The 21476-nt window shown below is 40.5% G+C and overlaps 3 protein-coding genes across 11 annotated transcripts in view; all 3 read right to left on the minus strand.

Annotated features, from left to right (window-relative positions):
• LOC125704989 (uncharacterized) overlaps positions 1–2653 on the minus strand; it is a 38869-nt gene extending 36216 nt beyond the window's left edge. For 6 of the 8 annotated variants that reach the window (XR_007381320.1, XR_007381318.1, XR_007381319.1 and 3 more), the window contains exons 1-2: positions 2420–2635; positions 1872–2216 (exon numbers count right to left, since the gene is read on the minus strand). Coding sequence is in view for 5 of the 8 variants with exons in the window: in XM_048971242.1 (XP_048827199.1) it covers positions 1872–2216; positions 2420–2480 (406 nt within the window). In the remaining 3 variants the exon portion in view is untranslated. Of the gene's footprint in view, positions 1–1871; positions 2217–2419 lie in introns of all 8 variants that reach the window. The other 2 variants (XM_048971243.1, XM_048971245.1) reach the window with 2 other exon arrangements.
• A 7734-nt stretch (positions 2654–10387) lies between these two features.
• The window catches only part of LOC125704980 (zinc finger MYM-type protein 1-like), a 161346-nt gene continuing 150257 nt past the window's right edge, over positions 10388–21476 (minus strand). The window contains exon 25 of the transcript XR_007381311.1: positions 10388–10524. The gene's annotated coding sequence lies outside the window, so the exon portion shown is untranslated. The remainder of the gene's footprint in view (positions 10525–21476) is intronic.
• LOC125704991 (uncharacterized) overlaps positions 10453–21476 on the minus strand; it is a 57597-nt gene continuing 46573 nt past the window's right edge. Inside the window, exons 15-21 of one of the 2 annotated variants that reach the window (XM_048971247.1) lie at positions 19769–19858; positions 17827–17919; positions 17545–17640; positions 17053–17071; positions 16740–16794; positions 10907–10975; positions 10453–10588 (exon numbers count right to left, since the gene is read on the minus strand). In XM_048971247.1, the coding sequence (XP_048827204.1) occupies positions 10499–10588; positions 10907–10975; positions 16740–16794; positions 17053–17071; positions 17545–17640; positions 17827–17919; positions 19769–19858 (512 nt within the window). In that variant the 3' untranslated portion in view covers positions 10453–10498. The remainder of the gene's footprint in view (positions 10589–10906; positions 10976–16739; positions 16795–17052; positions 17072–17544; positions 17641–17826; positions 17920–19768; positions 19859–21476) is intronic. The other variant, XM_048971248.1, reaches the window with a different exon arrangement.

Here is a 21476-nt window from a genome sequence, read left to right on the forward strand (position 1 = left end):
CATTTTCATCCTTGCTGTTTAAATCACTCATGAATAGACATGTTTAAGAAATTGATTTATTTTGAAGTAATTCTCTCTTTATAAATAATGTAATACTTATTGCAGAAATGATTTCCAATATTGTGCAGCCTAATTATGAAATACTAACTATCTAACAACATACAGTGCAGCATTCAACATGAGTAATACGATGATATATGGCAGAGCGATGTACCAATGTGATGTGCTGTAGTAGATAGAACATAGAGAATGCTGCAGCAGTATTACAAAATTAAGTCGCGGTAGAGACAGCAAGTGTACAATATTTCATGTCACAACCTCATACAAACGAGAACAACAACTGACCAAGCTGGAAGTCAGACTCCTTAACACACACATACACCCACATACACCATTCCCCTGCCCTTTTGCTATGATAATGTTCTTATACTAGTAAAGTTTTGATAGTAAATTTTATCTGGATGTGCTACCATAAATATGTGAACGATACAGACACATTATATACAGAACTGATATCAAATAATTTTATAAGAACGGTGTAAGGTAGCTGTCTCATAAGACATGAATGTACAAGTAAAACACACATTTGTATTAGTCTATAGTTATACGTAAATGAATATTTTGTAAATTCTTGTGTAGGTCAAATCATACAGCCGTGGAAAACTTTGAGACCACTACACGTTAAGAAAGCATGCGTTTTTTTTCAATCCTGGTTTAATTGTGGTTCTGCTGTCAGAAGGCTACACTGAGCAGCAGTCTAGCAGCACACGTGCATAAGGTGAAGCAGGAGACACTGAGAACGACCAGAAACCGGCCAGGTAAAGGCCGGAAAGGGCATTTTAATGCCAGAGATGACCGTTAACTTATCCGATATTTTCTCACAAATTGTAGGATGACATCAAGTGACCTTCAAAAGGAATGGGAAGCATTAAGTGCAGGTGTGAAGTGCACTGCTAGGACAGTGTGTATCAGGGTCCCATAAGCAGGACTGAAGTCCCACAAATCAAGGAAGAAGCCCTTCATTAATGAGGAAGAGAGAGGAAACCAGGCTGCAGTTTGCAAAATAAAATTTTATTATTCACAGACGCATGGCCATAAATTGAGAAATGACTGAAACAAAATTGTGCTGTGGTCTCTTCATTTCTTCCGTGGCTGTATATAACAATGTAAAACGCGTTTTTAAAAATTATTTCATTTTGCACCCGTGCAGAACCGAACGGTAGGACATTTCGATAGGTAGGATGAAATGTTAAAGTCCTCTCTAATTTTATACTTCAGGGGCGTAGGAACCAGGAAGGATGGGGTGACGTATACCCTCGCCCCCCCAATATCTGTTTTTGGATCTCATTCATCCTCTCCAAAAATACCTTTGCATTTAAATTATTAGGTCTGCCCCATATGAAACTGTCTCCTATAACCTTGGTATTGTCACGCCCAGCTCGTCCGATCCTCGTGTGCCACGCCCCCCTGATTATCCACGTGTGCTTTCCGGATCGTGCCCAGCTGTATCTGATTATGTTCAACCAGTCCTGTCTTTTTAAGTCCACGTCTTGCCTGATGCCTTTGTCTGTCATTGATGTTAGTCGGCGTGCCATGTTCCCCAGTCCGCGTTATCTTAATAAATCCCCGTTCACCCTGCTTTCACCTGCTTCCTGCCCGCTCGTCCTGTCCGTGCGCCTCACCCGCTACCGCCGATCATCACAGGTATCATTAATATTCCAATTTCTTCCAGTCTTAAGTCTGTTCTATTTAAATTCAAATATATATTTAAAAAGGATTTTCCCAGCCCAACTCCACATGCACCAACATAATCAACTCAAATGATAATACAAACATCTGTCTTAAGCCATATATCAGAAAGGTTCACTTACCTGCTTCCTGTATTTCCACCCGTGTTTCATGGTTCTCCTGCTCTGTATAAACCACACACTTGTACACTCCTGCATCTGCAGTCCTCACACCCTCAAGCAGCAGAGAGAAGTTGCCTTTGGGGATTTCCTGAGAGAAGAAGTGGGCTCTGCCCCTGTATGCGTCTCCCTGTGATTCAGGTCTGCTCTGACCCCCCTGGAATAGGTGCACGATGGTGTCTGAATCAGTCCTTCTCCAGTCCACCTCCAGCTCCTCCAAAGGCAGGGGTCTGTCCACAAAGCAGGGCAGCAGTACAGCTCCTCCCAGCCGGGCTGTTAGAGGACCAGCAGAGCCGTGTAGCAGGAAACCTGCCATAGGAATAAGAGATATAAAATCACTTAATGCCTCAAAGCATAAAATAAGCACAGAACATATATTGCAACACAGTTACGTGAATATTTGGCAAGAAAATATCTGTATAATAATTAGTACACACAAAAGAACGTACAAAAAATTCTTCAACATTATACGAGTTACCAGACACGTAAAACTGTCTTCATAATGTACATACCGTCAGAGTTAATGACGAACTTCAACACGATCAAAATAGCGCTGAAAGTATTGACCTGCATCGCCACCTTTAGTCTTGTACAAAGAACTGTTTCTATACAAGACAAGGCCACATTTTGCTGTATATTTTCTATACAGTCTATACGCGCATTTATAAACAGTTATCGTCTTACACGAAATGCCATTTTCTGGCTATGCTTTTACTTTCAGTTTACACCTGGAGATGAAACACGCCCAACACACCTGAATTACAGCAAAGGGTGGATCGCATGTCTGTTTCCCTGATCAAATGCAAATCGCTTAAGTGGCTGATTGTTAAATGAAAACTTTGTTACAACACGTGCAAAAATATAGGCTACAACAACAAGGGGGTATAGAAAGCGGGTTTAACGACACATCCCTAATTAACAGACAACTTCCATTATACTGTATAAGTTGAGATTTTAACAAACGTCTGTACATCACCACAATAAATTTGAAAAGAAACAAGTCAGATGCAGTTGAAGTTCAGACTGGCAGCTTTAATTCAGTGGGTAGAACAAAAACATTGCATAACTAAAGTGATTATTCTACACAATCCCTTCCTTTCAGGGGCTCATAAGTAATTGGACAAATTAATATAACTGCAAATAAAATGTTCAATTCTAATACTTAGTTGAAAATCCTTTGCAGACAATGACTGCTTGAAGTCTCGATCACCTGTGTGAATGTACATACTGAGGCTTTGAGTTGTGTGTAATATTTTATGCGTGTTTTAAGCCCTGCAAGCTCTGTGATGTGGTTTCCACCTTCAAATGGAAAATGACACATATATACAATGTATCAGAATCAGGGGTGTGGGAAAAGTGTCACTATTAGCTGAGACATTTCATATAAACAGGTTTTATCAAACAAGTAATGCAGGAAGCTACATCCACAATGCAGGGAGTAACCAGGACAGGGACCAACCCACTGCAGGGCAAACATACCATTCACACCTATGGACAGTTTGGCAACTCCAGTTCACCTTAGTGTGTTTTTGCACTGTGGGACAGACTCCTGACTCAAACCCTGGTTCCTGAGATGTTAACAGTACTGACCACTGCTCACTGTGCCACCGTATGTAACTGAACAATGAATAAGTAGAGTTTGCCAACATTTCCATCTAGTGCACATGTAGCTGCTCTATTTTTGGTTCATTGAGATCAGAGATGACAAGACATCCATCTCTGTACGGTCACATGATCACTGTAAAAAAGAATCAATAGATACATTTCACACTCACGGGCTCTATTAAATACCTGACATAGTTAATGGAGTTTAACTTTCAGGTTATATGACTATTTTAAACCTAACAGAACATGAAACAACCAGCCATCAGTCTACAACCAAACATATAAGCAGTGATCAAACACTTAAACTTTTAAAATAAGATTAAAAAGAAGTTATTAAATATATTTACTGAAAATATCACAAAATCTGCCTGAAACTGAGGAGAATCTGTTGTACATTCTGATAATAAGCTGGTTATAAAGAGTAAGGATCAGCATATCTACTATGATTTTAATATCGGTACATGTACAACAGACCAAACTGGGCAGGAAGCTGGCAGGGATGACAGCACTGTCTTCCCAGGACAGTCCCACCTCCCGCTCTGCCCATCTAATCCTTAGAACTTCCCCAACTTTTACAATTTATAGGATTACAGGAGGAATAAACTGGAAATCTAAAAGCCAATAAATGCCTTTTTCCCAGAATGCAGTGGCTGACCTCACAAAGGCTCTTCTGGATGAATGGGCAACAATTCCCACAGATACACTCCAAAGTCTTGTGGAAAGCCTCCCCAGAAGAGTGGGAGCCGTTACAACTGTAAAGGGGGGGGGGACCTCCATATGGATGCCTATGGATTTAGAATGGGATGTTATAATAGGTCCTGTGGGTGTGATGGCCAGGTCATCCAATACTTTTGTCCATATAATGTGTGTCACACACCTAAAGCAGCTTGAATACAGACTCTAGATTCTTATTTTCCATTTCATTCTGTAACTTGAGGATGCTTTTGCGGTCAGTGTATAATTCCATATATGTTATTTAACAATGTTGGTGTCTTTATAACTATCCTAAAATATAGAACAATGTCAAGCCGCTACAAAGTCAAAAGCCACAAAGAGCAAAAAAGCACAATGAGTAAAGAAAGCGTACATTCCAGGTGCACTTATATCACTGACTGAAACTGAAGCACTATTTTATATCAGGCATTAAATAACCCACCGTTAGTATCATAGCAACAGGTCACCTAGCAGTTTGGTGGTGTAATTGCTGAGCTACATAGATACAGACCTAGTTATATGTCAGGATATGACACCTCTGGTCACCATTCTCACACCACCGGAACTTCTTTTTCTGGAATCAGAACCTTTTTGTGGAACCAAGGACTTTTGTTGTGTTCATACTTCAGGAACTCAGGTCAATTCCTCTGAGACAGTTCCAGAACCCTTTTTAGCACCTACTCCAGACTAAGGTTGTGTCTGAATCCAGGGACTGCATCTTGTGAAGGACAGTCTATGAAGGTGTAGCCTTTGTAGGCTGTATTCTTCAAAGGTCAAACAGAAATCATTGTGAAATGGGATGGTCTGGCCTTCCTATTTGTGTTTCCTAGCCAGGACACACCCACTTTACCTCTGCATAACGAATCTTGGGATATGTTGGGCTGCAAAGGATCCATTGAATGGATCCTTCATGACTTGGCAAAAGAAGGATGCATTTGTAGACCACATTTGAAAGAACCTTTGAAATGGGACAACTTTGTCACACTGCTGTGACACATTCAGTCTTCAGATGTGTCCTTAGAAGGATGCAGCCCCTGAATTTAGACACAGCCTTTACAAACACGGACTACCGGGGAGGCGCTTGCAGCAATAAACTTGATATAAACTTAACCACAAGCACTGGTGCTAACTTGGAAGTAGAGATGCAGCACAGTAGAATTTTAGCAGATATTAACCTTTGTCTAATATTGCTGGTGCCAGTGGTGAAACATTCCAGCGTTTATTAGTGGGATAATGTTGCATAATTTTTTATTCTGTGGAAATTCATTCTGATGTTTGGCTAAAAGGACACTTACCACCAATACTGTGGTAATGACCCAAAGAACGAGATAGGGATCCAGGCATGTGCGCAACTGGAGGGTTTATTCTAAGCGCAGTAGATAAGACACCAAAGGGGCTGGTCGGAGAGAATGGTCGAAGTCCGTAGGCAGGGGTCCGAAGCCGTGAGATCAGTCCTACAAGCATACACAGGACACGAGAACACAAGGGAAGGGGAACAGGAGAAGTCGGTCTCAGCAGGATCGGTGGGTCAGGTGCGGGAGCGAGTCTGGGGAAAGGAAGCGGAAAAGGGAAGGTAAGCACACTGGGCAAACGGACAAGGTTGGGAGTAGCGGGGTGACGGAAGACAAGTAATTGCTCGGTACGGCGCATAAACATGGCTCAATACTTCGCACTGAGTAGGGAGCGCTCAGGTCTTAAGACTGGGTAGTCCTCAAGGGGAACGCGGAACACCTGGTGAACTCCGCCTACGTGGGCGGGGCTGACATGGAGAATATGGTGGGCCCCGCCTATTCGGGCGTGACAAATACTGTAAAGCTTGTCAAAATTTCTCCACGTATCAGCTCCCAAAGTACGTATGTAACTATTCCAAAATCCCATCTCAATTATATATATATTTTTTTATTATTTATTACATTTTTTTTTTATGTATATACTTGTTTAACACCTGTGTATTCTAATGGAGGATAACCACACCATGGCATTAACCTGTCTGCATGATTGCTCTGCTGTTCTACCTTTGGGTTCTGCACATACGCAGAACAAAATCACGTCCCTTTCCTTGTGTTTGAAGAACCGCCCATTGGTTTATCCTATTTTGCGTTAGAGCTGCACACTTTACGTAATTTATGCATTTCTTAACATGCATATTTAATATTTTAATAAATGCATTTATTACAGTTTACTGTCAGTATCACACTGATTTCTTACTGGTGTCTTGTATGTTTGTATATCGAATTACCTGACATCAGTTCTGTATATAATGTGTCAGTATTGCTCACATAATTATGACAGCACATCCAGGTAAACTATTTCAGTCTATCGAAATTAGCTACCCATGTATTTCATAAAGGTTGGATAATGTAATTAAGTTTTTTATTCTATTGATAGGTGCTATTGAGATGCACTACTTATATTACTCCATCCATCCATACATCCATCCATCCATCCATCCATTTTCTGTAACCACTTGTTCTATTTAGGATCGGCAGGGGTCCAGAGCCTATTATTACAATAATTAGTTTTTTTGTATTTAGTTACTTATTTATTATTTATTTGGAAGCAGTCCTCCACCTTGCAGAGAATAATTTGGGTGTTTTTGGTGGACTGGGATCCAGAGGTGTTTCGTCCTGTGGTGGGTGAGGTAACGTACTATACCAGTGCTGGCCCCCCAGCCTGACCTGACCTGACCTTGTTATATTGTAGCATCATGGAATAATATTCTCAGATGTGCAAAACAAAATCTGTGCTTTACTGCATTGCTTTTACTTTTTTCATCAGTATCTTTACAGTGTTTTACAGCATGCACCTTAACAAAGGCACTTCACTGCACTTTACATGTTTCACTCTTACCTATTTTGTCACTATTCCCTGTTTTTGCACCTCATGATGTTTGTTAAAGTGGGCATTTTACTTTTTCCTACAATGTCTTCTTAGGACTCATCCTGTGCCATATTACCTACCCTGGCTTTTACTTATCCTTCTTTCTGTAGTTCGCAAAGATTTATAGAAGTAACAAATGTAGTAACAAATACAGTTATTTCTTGAAATAAATCATCTATCACAATTCATTAACTGTCTAAGTCGTTACGTCTGTAATCATTTGAGCCCCGGCATCAGCAGAACAGTCAGGGGTCTGTGTTTGCCTGAGCAAGGGCCTGAACCCCCAGCTGCAAGGGTGCTGTGTGTTGGCTGACTCTGCACTGTGACCTCGCCCCCCCCCCACCCCAAAACAAAAGCTTTTTTTGCAACACGACATAGGTGAAGAGAAGAATTCCAATATACTTGTGCAAATAGCAAATAATGGGTTTATATTTAATTATGGATAATGATTCAGTGGTTGGCGCGGCATGGTGGTGCAGTGGTTAGCACTGTTGCCTCACACCTCTGGGACCCGGGTTCGAGTCTCCGCCTGGGTCACATGTGTATGGGGTTTGCATGTTCTCCCCATGTCGTCGTGGGGTTTCCTCCGGGTACTCCGGTTTCCCCCAACAGTCCAAAAACATGCTGAGGCTAATTGGAGTTACTAAATTATCCATAGGTGTGCATGTGTGAGTGAATGGTGTGTGAGTGTGCCCTGCGATGGGCTGGCCCCCCATCCTGGGTTGTTCCCTGCCTCGTGCCCATTGCTTCCGGGATAGGCTCCGGACCCCCTGCGACCCAGTAGGATAAGCGGTTTGGAAAATGGATGGATGGATGGATGAAGCATCACATCGAGGTATACTACAATGTAATTCAGACTTACCAATTTGATACTGATATGTAAGGCGCTTTTTCTTCAATCTCCACATTTTACGTGAATTCGCTGACAGCTTACACCAGAAGTACTTCCACGCACCACACAGATTCAAACGTTAGAGGCCCCATCTTGCGCACAGAGGGAATTAATCATTAACTTGTTTGATAATTATTTTATGTAGTTCCTGAGAACACAGGCAGGGGGTGCCAAAACTGCATGCTCCATGGATATGGCCCCTGTTGTGACCCCTATTGCACTGTGAAAGCATATTAAGAACCACTGGAATGAGCAGGGACTTCAGTATGACTTTAACACCTTGATGCTTATATGAATTTATGGGATAACGTATAATGTTGTCAGGGTCTGCACCATTCTGTCCCAGTCTTTCATGTCTCCTCCCTGTTTGGCCAGCTGATATCACTGGCCATCCTGTTCCTCCCTGTTGCCTGTTCTTGTGCCAGTCCTTGTGTGTTATCTGATTGCTCGTTGTACTGCACCCTCCTTGATTGGTTAATTGCTTCATGTCTCACTCCTCCTGTATCGTTACCCAATATGGTTGTGTATTTAGGTTCCTGCCTTGGTTCAGTTCCTGAGTGGGTCATTGTATTTCATGTGTATTTCAGAAGGTGTATTTCAGTCGTATTCAGAGTCTTAGAAATTACCCTGTCTTATGTTATTTGTACTTCGCCTGCCTGCTCCTTGTTGCCCTGACCCTTTGTAGTTAGTCTTTGTTTTTCCTTATTTGCCTTTTGACCCCCTATGGCCGTTTTGTAGTGTCTTCAGTTTCTCTTGATAAACCCCATTTGAAGCTATTTTATGTACGTATGCCTACATCCGGGGGGCGGCATGGTGGTGCAGTGGTTAGCACTGTTGCCTCACACCTCTGGAACCCAGGTTTGAGTCTCTGCCTGGGTTACATGTGTGTGGAGTTTGCATGTTCTCCCCCTGTCGTCGTGGGGTTACCTCCGGGTACTCCGGTTTCCCCCCACAGTCCAAAAACATGCTGAGGCTAATTGGAGTTACTAAACTGTCCATAGGAGTGCATGTGTGAGTGAATGGTGTGTTAGTGTGCCCTGCGATGGGCTGGCCCCCCATCCTGGGTTGTTCCCTGCCTCGTGCCCATTGCTTCCGGGATAGGCTCCGGACCCCCCGCAACCCAGAAGCGGTTTGGAAAAAGGATGGATGGATGGATGCCTACATCCACTGTATAATGTGAGTAGGGAGATCAGAGTGAAATATATGTATTTCATAGATGGCAAAGTGTATTCCTGTGCACTTGCGAGATTTCCTTTCTCGTGATATGCGGGTCCCTCTGGTGAACGATAAATAAAGTCCATTTGTAATTTCTCCCCAAATCTGTCTACACGATTCTTTATTTCATCCAAGTGCCAATTCTCTATTACAACAGTTTAATTTCAGATTCAAATTTTAACTGACTTTTTGAAAGATTGTTTATGTTTCCATATATAAGTCCCTGCCAACCTAATCATTATATAATTAATAACCTTTATGTGCCATTTTTCACCCTGCACAATTAACTGAGAATATAACATGTTTAGGAAAAATATAATGAATTATTATGAAATATTAATATGAATGTATAATTAATATGTGCAGTGACTAGGGGAGACTCTTACTGATTTATCGTCACATCCCAGCCATGGTAATCCTAATTTCCAGCATTTCGATTTAGCGGCACTAGTTTAGGCTAACTACCTGACTGCAAGTTGGCGACTTCAAATAATTAATTCCTTTTTTCCTGATCAGTTAATAGCAGCCATACAAATGAAAGTAAAAGAATTAAGTTGTTTCCAATAACATCTTTATTTAGAAAAACACAACAAGAGCACATTTTACAGGCTAAACGGGGGATTTTCATTTTACAATCAAAGCAGCTCATTTAACACAACTCAACATTCAGGATTTTACTGTGCAAAGAAACGCAAGACAAATTATGAAATTATCTAACAAAACATGATACAAAAACAACAAAGTTCAAAAGTCTATGAATACCAATACTATATCAGTATGACTAGTCATGAAGTGCATAAGTGCATTCATGTCCACACTCAACAATTTTAAGTACTGAACTACACAATTTGACACTCAAGGCAGAATATTCTGAGGAAAAGTAAGGAAAGACTGGGGAGGATGGGCTGTGAATGGGCTCAAATGTGCAAAAAATAGAAATAGTGATACATTAAGTACTTAATGAGTGTATGAATAGTCATTAAAATGCAAAAGAATCTATGCCTACATAAAAATGTATAGCACCTTAACAAGATGACCCAACCCACTCGAATTCATCGTCCAATCAGAATGTTTCACTGTAGACATCGTCATTTGGCAGTTAGGTAGACATCGCCCAACCCTACTGGCCGACAAAGTCCCTCAACTTTCAGATAAAATGAACTGCGACTGATCACCCATAATCCGGTGACTGATAACGCAGCTAATTTGTTGATCCAACAGGATCTGTCAGACTTGGGACCGTAGGCAAAACATATCAAATAAAACTCTATAGATCCTTCAGCCTTCAGTGTTCTTCTCCCCCAGTAATACCTCCCCGGGGTTCATTGTGATCAGCAGGTGATGACACCTCCACCTCCTGATTCTCATGTGATCCCTGCAAAAGTGTGTCATTTGATACATTTTATATTCTTTTTTCATCAAACATGTAACGTAGTCACCATGTAATTGTGTTTACTATACCTACCAGGTTACAGAACTTATTTCAATGTGACAAAATATTTAAAAAGATTAACATCCCAGACATTTATAGTATGAATGCAATACTCCAACTATCATGCATATAGACTTTAATTAAGAAGCTTCCTTATTCTAACTTCCTTGTTACTTTTAAATATACTGTAAAATTTGACAGGGAACTGTGTCCTTGGATCCAAAGTGGAGTAAATGACAGGAACCCTGTTCCTCTGATTACCTCATCTGTGTTTGGTCCATTGGGATCAGGGGGGGACAATGCAACAGTCTCCTCATTGTCACGTGATCCCTACAGAAGTGACAGTAGTAACTTAAATACTCCATATTACTGAGTTTCACCAAAGACATGCAGTGATCATGAAGTGACTAACCTTTCAGTTTACATTATACGTGGTATCAGTTTTCATGTAACCAAAAGTTAATGAAATGTTGGAATTACCAACAATCTACAACCCAACATCTACAGCAGCTATTTAAGAATTCAAACTTTTAAAATATTCATGATGCTTTTTTGTCACAGACACAAACAAGTCTTGCAATGGGATGTGTTTGTCGAGACTGTTTGACAGTCCCTGATAATGACCATGACAGTGTAATTCATTACCGTAACCATGAGAAACAAACAGCATCAGATAACATCTGTCATGCATGGGATGCCATTGCCAGTTGTTCAGCATTGCAGAGGTTCGGGGTTATGACTGATGTGTTTAACAGAATGTATATGCAGATAAGACTGCATATACATATACAAAAGACTTAATTACACAACTGCACTGACGTACAATAAAAAAAAACCTGAACCAAAAGTAAATGTCCTTATTTACAGCATATACATGGGATTTGCTATAATCAAAAAGAACAGTGTTTGCAAACCAGTAATTTTAACTCTTGGCTCTTTCACTATATCAATTAATAGCCCAAAAATAAACAAGCATTATTGGCGAACAAGTGACTTTATCTTTCCTGTTGGCTCACATTATGAATTGTAATTACTCTGACCTGTTTCTCACTAATCTTAGTTCCTAATGTTTAGTTAATTGTCTGTGGTTCTCACCTGCCCCTTGTTTAGTCTTGTTATCTACCAATATCTATAATGTGCTGTGTGGTCATTGCCTGTGTTCCTATTGCCTGTGTTCCCAGAACCTGTTTAGTTTATCTTTGTCTTTGATTATAGTCTGTTTAGTTCTTGTTTCATGTCCCTGCCTCTGTAAAGGCAAGTTCCTACTTCACTTTTCCACGTGCGCTTTCAGTTGCAGATGAGGAAATATGATGTAAATATCATCATCAGGGGTTGGCTGCGGTCAGAGCGCATGTAGCACATTTATATGTCCAGCGGAAACCTTGTGCATCGACTGCACATGTGCAAGATAAGTGACTAGGTATATCTAGTAAGTGGCATGTATGTAAACTTTGTCCTTTGAATTTGTTTTGCTCAACACAATAAATAACTTGAAATAACTGCGGAAACCTCTACTCATTTATATTTGTTCAAGATTAATGATTTATTACTAAGGAGCCCCCAAGAGGTCAGGGTGAGAAAAGATTTTCTGAAATGGTTTTAAGTTCTCCCTCGCAGTACTTTTCTGATGCATTGCAATAGTTTTCTGGTACAAATAACTGTACTGTGTCCATTTAAAATACAAAACATAGAATTAATAGACTAATAGTATAAACCTAAATGATATAGACATGTGCATGTGCTGACAGTATGCTTTAAGCATTAAACAATGAGGGACAATGCACACCATGTAAGTTTCATATGTGTTTTTATGCATAGTTATTAATACGGCACTGTTCCAATTCACCACCAGTAACTGTAAACAACACAGCTGGGCTACTGAACATGAAGTGTACCAACAACAATTATTTATGTTTATCATTGCCGTCATATTGCAGCAAATAGCAAGTGGACAAGTGTAGTGGGATTGCAAAACTATTTAAAAAAGTATTTCCCACCCTGACCTCATAAGGGCTCCATATATTCCACATATTTCTGGATTATTATTAATTTCTACCCAAAAATCATATTTTATCACAAAAATCAAACAGGCCTTTCAATGAAAAACGTGGTTGGGCAAAGGTAAATAATAAATAATAAACATATTTACTGTCCAAATTGTCTGTGAGGCAAGCCTTGCCGTTATAAATTGTATCTCATCCAGCTTTTGCATAAGCTTCGTTCAGACCTAGGAGACGACGCACGCCCTCTGCTGGTCTGGAGAAATTTCACTGCCGTACAAATGCACCAACCGCAAGCATCTGCAGCAACAGCATGAACCCAAGCTGTTGTGCGGATGACCATCTCCAGAATAGAAGCACATGAATGCGCTCGCTCATAAGACCAAGTGTCTTAAACAGTTACCATTTCCGTCCTTTACTGCCACAGAACTACCACTTCATTATGGAGAGTGATTTCTCTGAAAATTAAACCAGGCGTAGTTCTTCATCCATGTATTGTTTTTGTAAAGTAGAATTAAGATCTATCTAATAGTTTTTGACTTATCACATTCACAAGGACAAATGTCATCTGCTTTAATCCTTGCATTTGCTGCCACTAAGTGGTATTTTCCTTAGTCATCTTTCCCTTTATTGTCAATGAGAATAATGTGTCATGGCTGGTTGTCCACACTTGCTGTGTGCTGGAACTACTGCTGGCTGAAGATGGTTCATTCGGGCTCCGAGACCACAATGCATCACATGCCGTTCACTCTTAAGAATCCTTTGAGCAACTTAATGGTTTCATGCATGTATTACACTCTACCTTACTCTTTCCATGCCTAATGTAATAAAGCCACACTTTTAAACGTTTCCCATGATCACATGTTTAAGACCAGGACACATTCTAGCCTGAACTACTTAAAAAAATTGCTAACAACGGTAGTTGGTGTCATGCCCGGCTCGTCCGCTCCTCCTGTGTGCCACGCCCCCTGCTTACCCACGTGTGTTTCCCGGATCGTACCCAGCTGTGTCCGTTTGCTTTCAATCAGTCCTGTGTATTTCAGTCCGTGTCTTACCTGAGTCCTTCGTCCGTCATTGATGTCAGTCAGTGTCCGATGTTCCCTGTTCCCCGAAAACCTTTGATTAAACTCCCTTTCGTCCCGAATCCTGCCTGCCTGCTTCCTGATTCCCCGCTTGCCCTCACGATCGCCGCTCTGCCCGCGATCACCCGTGACAGTTGGGAAGTTTTATGTTAAATAAATAGCTGACAGATAAATGAACTAATGTAAATAAAAAAGTAACACCATGTGAAAAAATGTGTTTGTCTGGGCTGGGCTGAGGTGATTTTACAAACCTAACTTTAATGCATCAGAATGCTGGGCAACTAATATATAACCCTCTGCAGTCAAAGACCTTCTGAGGCACTTTGGAGATGCCTTGACTTGCTCTGACTTTTCTGTATATATCAGCAGCACAAAACATAATGACTTTTAGTTTTGTTTTTAGTGCAAATAAAGATATAATAATATGGTAGCAGTATTTTGCCAATATTTTATTTTCTTTTTATATATATTTTCTATATATTTTTAGAAAAGTTCATTCTGCAAAAAACTGATTTTCAAAACATTCAAAATAATGTAAAAAATCACAAACTGGTCAATATCCAGAAAACTCTGGAACATCTTAGCTATGTAAATGTTTTAAAATCATTCACACATTCCTTCTAGTTTAATAAATTGGGAGCTATTACTTAAGTACAGCGGTACCTCAGTACTCAAACTCATTAGAACTCGAATTTCTTAAAAGTTGAACCAACCAGTTTGAAAAAAAGACATAGAACTCCATCTGAATCTCAGAAGTGGAACCGTGAACGCCGATATAAGCACGGGGAAATGAGTCACGCAGCACGTCTCTCAGCGGAAACAGAGGGTAAGCATTTGCTGTGGTAGCATCGTTTGTTGGTGATAGTGCTTTTTTATTGAAAATATCAGGTAATACACTGTACTTTATGTCATTTTGGTAGCCATTGCTCAACAAAAAGTCACGCAATAGACCTGGCCTGCAGGGCAGAGGATACTCTGTCTCATTGCACTTGGTACAGTTTCTCTGTCTTCTAGGAATCCTAACTACCAAATGATACATTGGAAGCTTGATCATAGAATATATTTAACTCCACTGAAACGATTGTACAGGGGCGGCAGGGTGGTGCAGTGGTTAGCACTGTTGCCTCATACCTCTGGGACCCAGGTTCGAGTCTCTGCCTGGGTCACATGTGTGTGGAGTTTGCATGTTCTCTCCATGTCGTCGTGGGGTTTCCTCCGGGTACTCCGGTTTCCCCCCACAGTCCAAAAAGGCTAATTGGACTTGCTAAATTGCCCGTAGGTGTGCATGTGTGAGTGAATGGTGTGTGAGTGTGCCCTGCGATGGGCTGGCCCCCCATCCTGGGTTGTTCCCTGCTTCGTGCCCATTGCTTCCGGGATAGGCTCCGGACCCCCCGCAACCTAGTAGGATAAGCGGTTTGGAAAATGGATGGATGGATGGAGACGATTTTACATGAATGTTTCCTCATCTCCAAATTGTATTCTCTGTTCTCATGGGGTATTAGGGTCTTTTTTGCATTGTCCTTTCTTTCCTGCACCAGCTAGACACTGATACATCTTTTCTAATAGGCAGGGATATACTATTTACCCCCAATCTGTTTGAATGATTTTTCAAACTGGACTTTTACTCCTTTTCAAAAGAACCTTCTTCTTGCTGCTTTTACAGCAGCTAAGAAATGATTGTTTTGTCGTCGGAAGCCTCCTCACTCAATGTGGAGACATTTATGGGCTCTTAGTTTGCTGGATATTATTTCTATGGAGCTTCTAACAGCTCGGTTGTGAGACGTTACCTTCAGAACCATCAGCAGGTGGTGACTTGCTTATGCCAAAGTTAAGGAGCTAACTGACTTCCACTGACTCCTGCTCCATGAATGTATTTATTTATTTTTTCTATCTGATTTATTTTTTCATTTCAGTTTTCTCTATGTTTGTACATGTTACGCATTTTTGTATACGGAGCAGATGTTTGTTTTTGGGTAGAAGGAGTGGGTATGTTTTCTGTAAGTTTTCCTTTTTTTCTTATTGTACTGACAAATAAAAACAGTTGCTAACAAAAAATAAACAGCACACTGACTTTGTGGGAACTGCATTGTCCACACAGAAGTGGCTGTAGACTGTGATACAGTGGCTGAGTCTCTCAGTTTCCTCCCTGTAAGACTCACAGAGTTTGTCCCAGTCTGTCTCTTCTAAGGCATCCTGCACTTCCTCATGGTCCTGGTGGTGGCTGGCAGCTGTTACATTACTGGTATATATGCTGGGGTAAGATGTGTCATATTGGGGTCAGAGATGCCCCGGGGTGGCAGAGAGGTGAACGTGTCTCCTTAGTATTGTACATAAGTGCATGGTCCTGTTGGCCCTGGTGGTGCAGTGCACAGACTGAAAAGCTGGTGAGGATGGAGGACAATGAACCATGACTGAAATCGGCAGAAATGGCAATAAAAGCCGTCGGGTGGAAAGTATATTCTTCATGGCTACTATGGCGTCTGCCAACTGGGGTACGTACACAGCCAACACAATACAGTGGCATGTAATACAGCTGCAAAAAGCAGGAGAACATTCCTGTTCCACACCATGTTAAGCATAAAAGGTATTTTAAAAAGATACAGAGAGAAATATAAACTTACGACAGACAAATAACAAAACAAACAAACACACACATGGGAGCTGCTGCAGCAGGCAGCCAGACAGGGCAGCCCTGGAAGTGACTACATTACAGTAACTACATCACAGTGACTACATTACAGTGTGATATGACCACCTTCCCTACCATGTGTAACAACAGGGGACCATGAACATGGAGAATGTACTGATATGTTCCTGTGTGCTGGAGTCATAAGGGTTGTTCTTCTATCTCAACAGACTCCATACTTACAGGGAAGGAGGAAGAGCACAAGGAACACAGATCTGCTACAGACACAATTATGTATAATAATCTGAGGGAAGATGGTCAGACTGATGTAGAGAAACAGGCCCTAGGACACCAGCCAGAGGGGCAGATGTATCCTGGGCACCTACCTGGTCTGGCTCAGGATCTTGGTGTCTCTCAACCAAACCCAACTGTTCTTTTATTCTAAGGAAAAACAGTAATTACAGAGTTTTTGTCAGAATATCACAGTGTAAGTACAGTGATTTATGAGTATCTTACCAATTCCTACAACCACCTTAAATATATGTAATTCTAGAGTTGGATCATAGACTTGAACTGTGATGGACTGTTGGAAATTTTTAATATTTAACACCTCACACCTTCCGGCTTGGGCTCTGTGTAGTTTGCATGAATGGATTTTCTTTACGTTAATTACATTTTATCATAAAAATGTCTACTTACTTTTCTTTTTTGGCCAACCCTATAATTAAAAAAAGATTCAATTAATCATGTTGGAGCTCAACATATTAAGACAGTAATTGGAGCATATTGTACAGTAGCTGTTTCTGTATTACACAGACAAATGTGCTGTATCACTGGGGATGTTTATATAATCTCCCTTCCTTTGTAATAGTCAGGCTCCCCATTACAGCTTCAGTGCCCCCTACTGGCAGGAGGCCATTACAGTCCTACACCAATGTAATAGCATCATAAAGGAAGAACAAAAAAGCTCAAAAACATTGAAGCGGCAGTGATATGAAATGTTGCATCCTGAGCCACATTGTATAGTGAATAAATAATAATGTGGTTATAAATGTAATATTCATTCAGGGTAAGTACTGAGCATGTGGAGATTGTTTATATTACTGGAAAGCCACCAAAATGCTGGAAAAGTCCCAGTACACATATTCAGCCTTTATGGTAAGTTATGCATCGTATCCCTGTTATACTTACAGTATGCAAACATCTCTACAACAAACCAGATAAAGATGAAGACAGACCCAGAAATCAGGACAATCAGCCGTAGATCGAATGGCTGTTTTCCTTTGTCTGAAATGACATCATCACAAAAATCACTGAGAGCTGAGGTCAGTAAATGAGCAGTAAGTGACAGATATTAAAACTACAGGAATCTATGTATTTCTTAAAGGGTTTGTACAATTTAGCTGTATGGTTAAGTTTATGTAGTAAAAGTAAAATTGCCGGATGAACATCTCAAAGTTCTAGAGTATTTACCTGCTTTGAGTTTTAATGCTACAGCCAAGGCAACAGAATTCAGGAGAGGGAGACCAAAAGCCCCTGAGAAATATACATATTTACGGGGTTTGGCTGAAAGGTAGAGAGAAAAGCATTAGTCATACAGCTACATACAGCACTGTGATGGAGTATTTACCCTATCGTACTATTTTTGCTGATCCATCCATGCATTTTCCAAACTGCTTATCCTACTGGGTCGCGGGGGGTCCGGAGCCTATCGCTGAAGCAATGGGCACGAGGCAGGGAACAACCCAGGATGGGGGGTCAGCCCATCGCAGGGCACACTCACACACCAGTCACGCACACATGCACACCTACGGGCAATTTAGCAACTCCAATTAGTCTCAGCATGTTTTTGGACTGTGGGGGGAAACTGGAGTACCCGGAGGAAACCCCACGACGACATGGGGAGAACATGCAAACTCCATACACATGTGACGCAGGCGAAGACTCGAACCCGGGTTCCAGAGGTGTGAAGCAACAGTGCTAACCACAGCACAACCATGCCATCCATAACACTTAAATTTGTCTGATAACCTAAACAAATTTAGTATAGTACAAAGAACATTCTACGTGTACACAGTTTTTAAATGATCATTTGATTCACTGAAGGAAGGAAAAAAATTTAAAAAAAATATTCCCCAAGACCCATAGCACCCATGTGACAAAATAATTCCCCCCTTTGGCATCGTTTTTGAGAAATTTAGCCCATTCTTCTCAACAGAATTGTTTCAGAATTCAGCCATATTGGAGGGTTTTCAAATATAAACTCCCCATTTAAGGTCCTGCCCAATATCTCAATGAGGTTCAAGTCAGTACTGTGACTTGGCCTCTCCAAAACTTTAATTTTTTTTTTTTAGACATTGTTAGGTGGACTGGCTCTTGTGCTTAAGACCACAGACTCATGATGGACATTCTCCTTCAGAACTTTCTGCCAAACAGCTGAATTCATGCTTCCCTCAATTACAGCAAGTCGCCCAGGCCGAGCAGCAGCAAAGCCTCCCCACAGCATCACTCTGTCATCATATCTGACTATGGCCATAATGTTCTTTGTGTGGAAGCTGTTAGCTTCACGCCAGATGTAGCAGGACCCATGTCTTCTAGATAGCTTTTGCCTCACCAAGTCATAGAACATTCTACCAAAAGTGTTGGAGGTAATCAAGGTGTTTTGTGGTAAATGTTAGATGAGTCTTCGTGTTCCTCTTATTTAACTGTGGTTTCTCCTTGCATCTCTCCCATAGACACCATTATAGCCCATTATCTTTCTAATTATGGAATCAGACATTAATCAATCTGAGACAGCTGCAGTTCTTTAGATCTTCATCCAGGATCTGCTGTAGCTTCCCTGATCAGGTTTCTTTGTGCTCTTGGAGTAATTCTGTTCAGCTGGCCACTCCTGGGCAGATCTACCATAGTTCAAAATTTTCTCCATCTGGAGATGATGGCTGTCATGGTGATTCACTGCACTCCAAGGGTTTTAGAGAGTGTTTGTACCCCGTTCCTGACTGATATATTTCAGTGATTTTCTTTCTCAGGTCTTCAGGAAGCTCTTCTGATTGAGGCATGGTCTGCTGCTTCTTCAGACCCCTTATCCAGCTCCATATTGCTGCAATGGTTCTATTTAAGTGATGTGTAGGTTCATCAGGGCTGGCAGCAATCAAGCTTGGGTGTGTCTAGTTTAATATGACCCATTATCATTTAGATTTGGTTCTTAGGTTGTTTGAGTGACAAATTACTTTGTCACAGCACTATATACAAAGTCAAACAGCCATTGGGTTTTTTGAATTAAAACATTTGCAATGCTCTGTTTACAAAATAAAAATGTAAATTTAAAAATGTAAAAGAATATTCATTAAACAAAATATTTAAACAACTTTTATTGATAAGTGTTGTTTAAAAATAATTTTCATGTAATACTTACCAAAGAAATCTTCCCGCTCCCAGAATTGAAACAACAAAGTGACAATCAGAATGCAGACAAACACAAACTCGCAGATCTTTACAGGTCGTCCTGTGGTCAGAATTAGTTACAGTTAATTTCAGTTTCTAACACAACAAAGGTTATTAATGAAATAAAAAGCTTCTTGTCCCTCTGAAATTAGTAAATACATACAGTCAAAGTAAAAAGTATGTGAACCATTTGGAATCATCTGGTTTTCTGCATGAATTGCTCACAAAAAGTGATCTGATCTTCATCTAAGTCACAGATACTGAAATGCATAATGAGCAATAACACAAAAATATTATACTCTTTCATTCCCTTATACAAATGCATTCATTGTTCACAGTGCAAGTGGAAAAAGTAACTGAACCTTTGGATCAGACCTGCTTGACTAGTTGATGAACAGACACCCTCATATTATCCTGGAGAATTGGTTGATAAACTTAGGAATTCATTTTCCCCTCAGTGATGGCCAGCTGTCCAGGCCCTGACACAGCAAAGCAGGCCCAAATCATGATGTTCCCCTCATCATATGTTAGTGTAGAGTTTTGATGTTGATATGCAGGTGCCCTTTTTACACCAAATGAAGTTCTGCTTGTTCTTCCCAAATGGTTGAATTTTGGTTTCATCACTCCACAAAATATTTTCCCAGTACTGCTGTGGAGTGTCCAAGTGCTCTATTGTAAACTTCAGGTATGCAGCAATGTTCTCTGACAGCAGTGGCTTCCTCCTTGATGTCCTGCCATGGACTCCTTTCTTGTTCAATGTTTTGTGTATTGCTCAATCATGAACAGAGATGTTAGCCAGTTCTACTGACATTCTCAAGTCACTCTAAGGTTCTTCATTACCTCGTTGAGGACTTTGCGTTGTGCTCTTGGGGTCGTCTTGGTGGGGCACCCACTTCTAGGCAGAGTAGCCATAATATCAAATTGTCTCCATTTATAGTCAGCCTGCCTATCAGTAGAGTGATGAATATCTAAAATATCTGAGATGACTTTGTAACCCTTTCCAGCCTTATGTAAAGTAATAATTCTTGATCGTAGCTCTTCAGAGAACATAGTGCTCTTTTGTGTGATGCATGATTCCCATCTGGATATGCTTCTTGTCAAAGGCTCAAACTCAAACTTTTCATTGTTTTTTATCAATCACAGTAATTCTAGGCCACACCTCTGAACTCGTTTCATTAAATTGACTGCAAGTTTGCTAAATTCTGACTTCAATGAGCTTTTTAAAACGTCATTAGCTTAGGGTTCACTTACCTTTTCCAGCCTTCAGTTTCACAGTTTAAATGATTTTTTTAAAGATCTGTGTATCTTTAGTTATAAAAGACTGTTTGTTCATTATTGTGACATGAAGATACGACCATGTTTTATATGGGAATTAGACATAAATATAGAAAATTCCAACAGGTTCGCAAACTTTTTACTTTGATCTTATCTGAAGACACACAGAACAAGTTAATAACAAAACACTCCCTCCTTGGAAACGTCATTTTTACAGCTTACACAGAATATATTACTGTCTATTTCATATTCATTACATTAAAGTATATACCTTTATTAGTAGGGTGTAATTCAATGATAACTTCAAACTAGAAATGGTTTTACTGCATTATTCTTAAAAGCAGCTCGCAAAATATTTCTGATTTATAAACATTTTACAAACACCATTTACCAAATGATTGACA

Source organism: Brienomyrus brachyistius, chromosome 12 (genome assembly GCF_023856365.1).
Source record: "Brienomyrus brachyistius isolate T26 chromosome 12, BBRACH_0.4, whole genome shotgun sequence".
NCBI classification, from domain to species: domain Eukaryota; kingdom Metazoa; phylum Chordata; class Actinopteri; order Osteoglossiformes; family Mormyridae; genus Brienomyrus; species Brienomyrus brachyistius.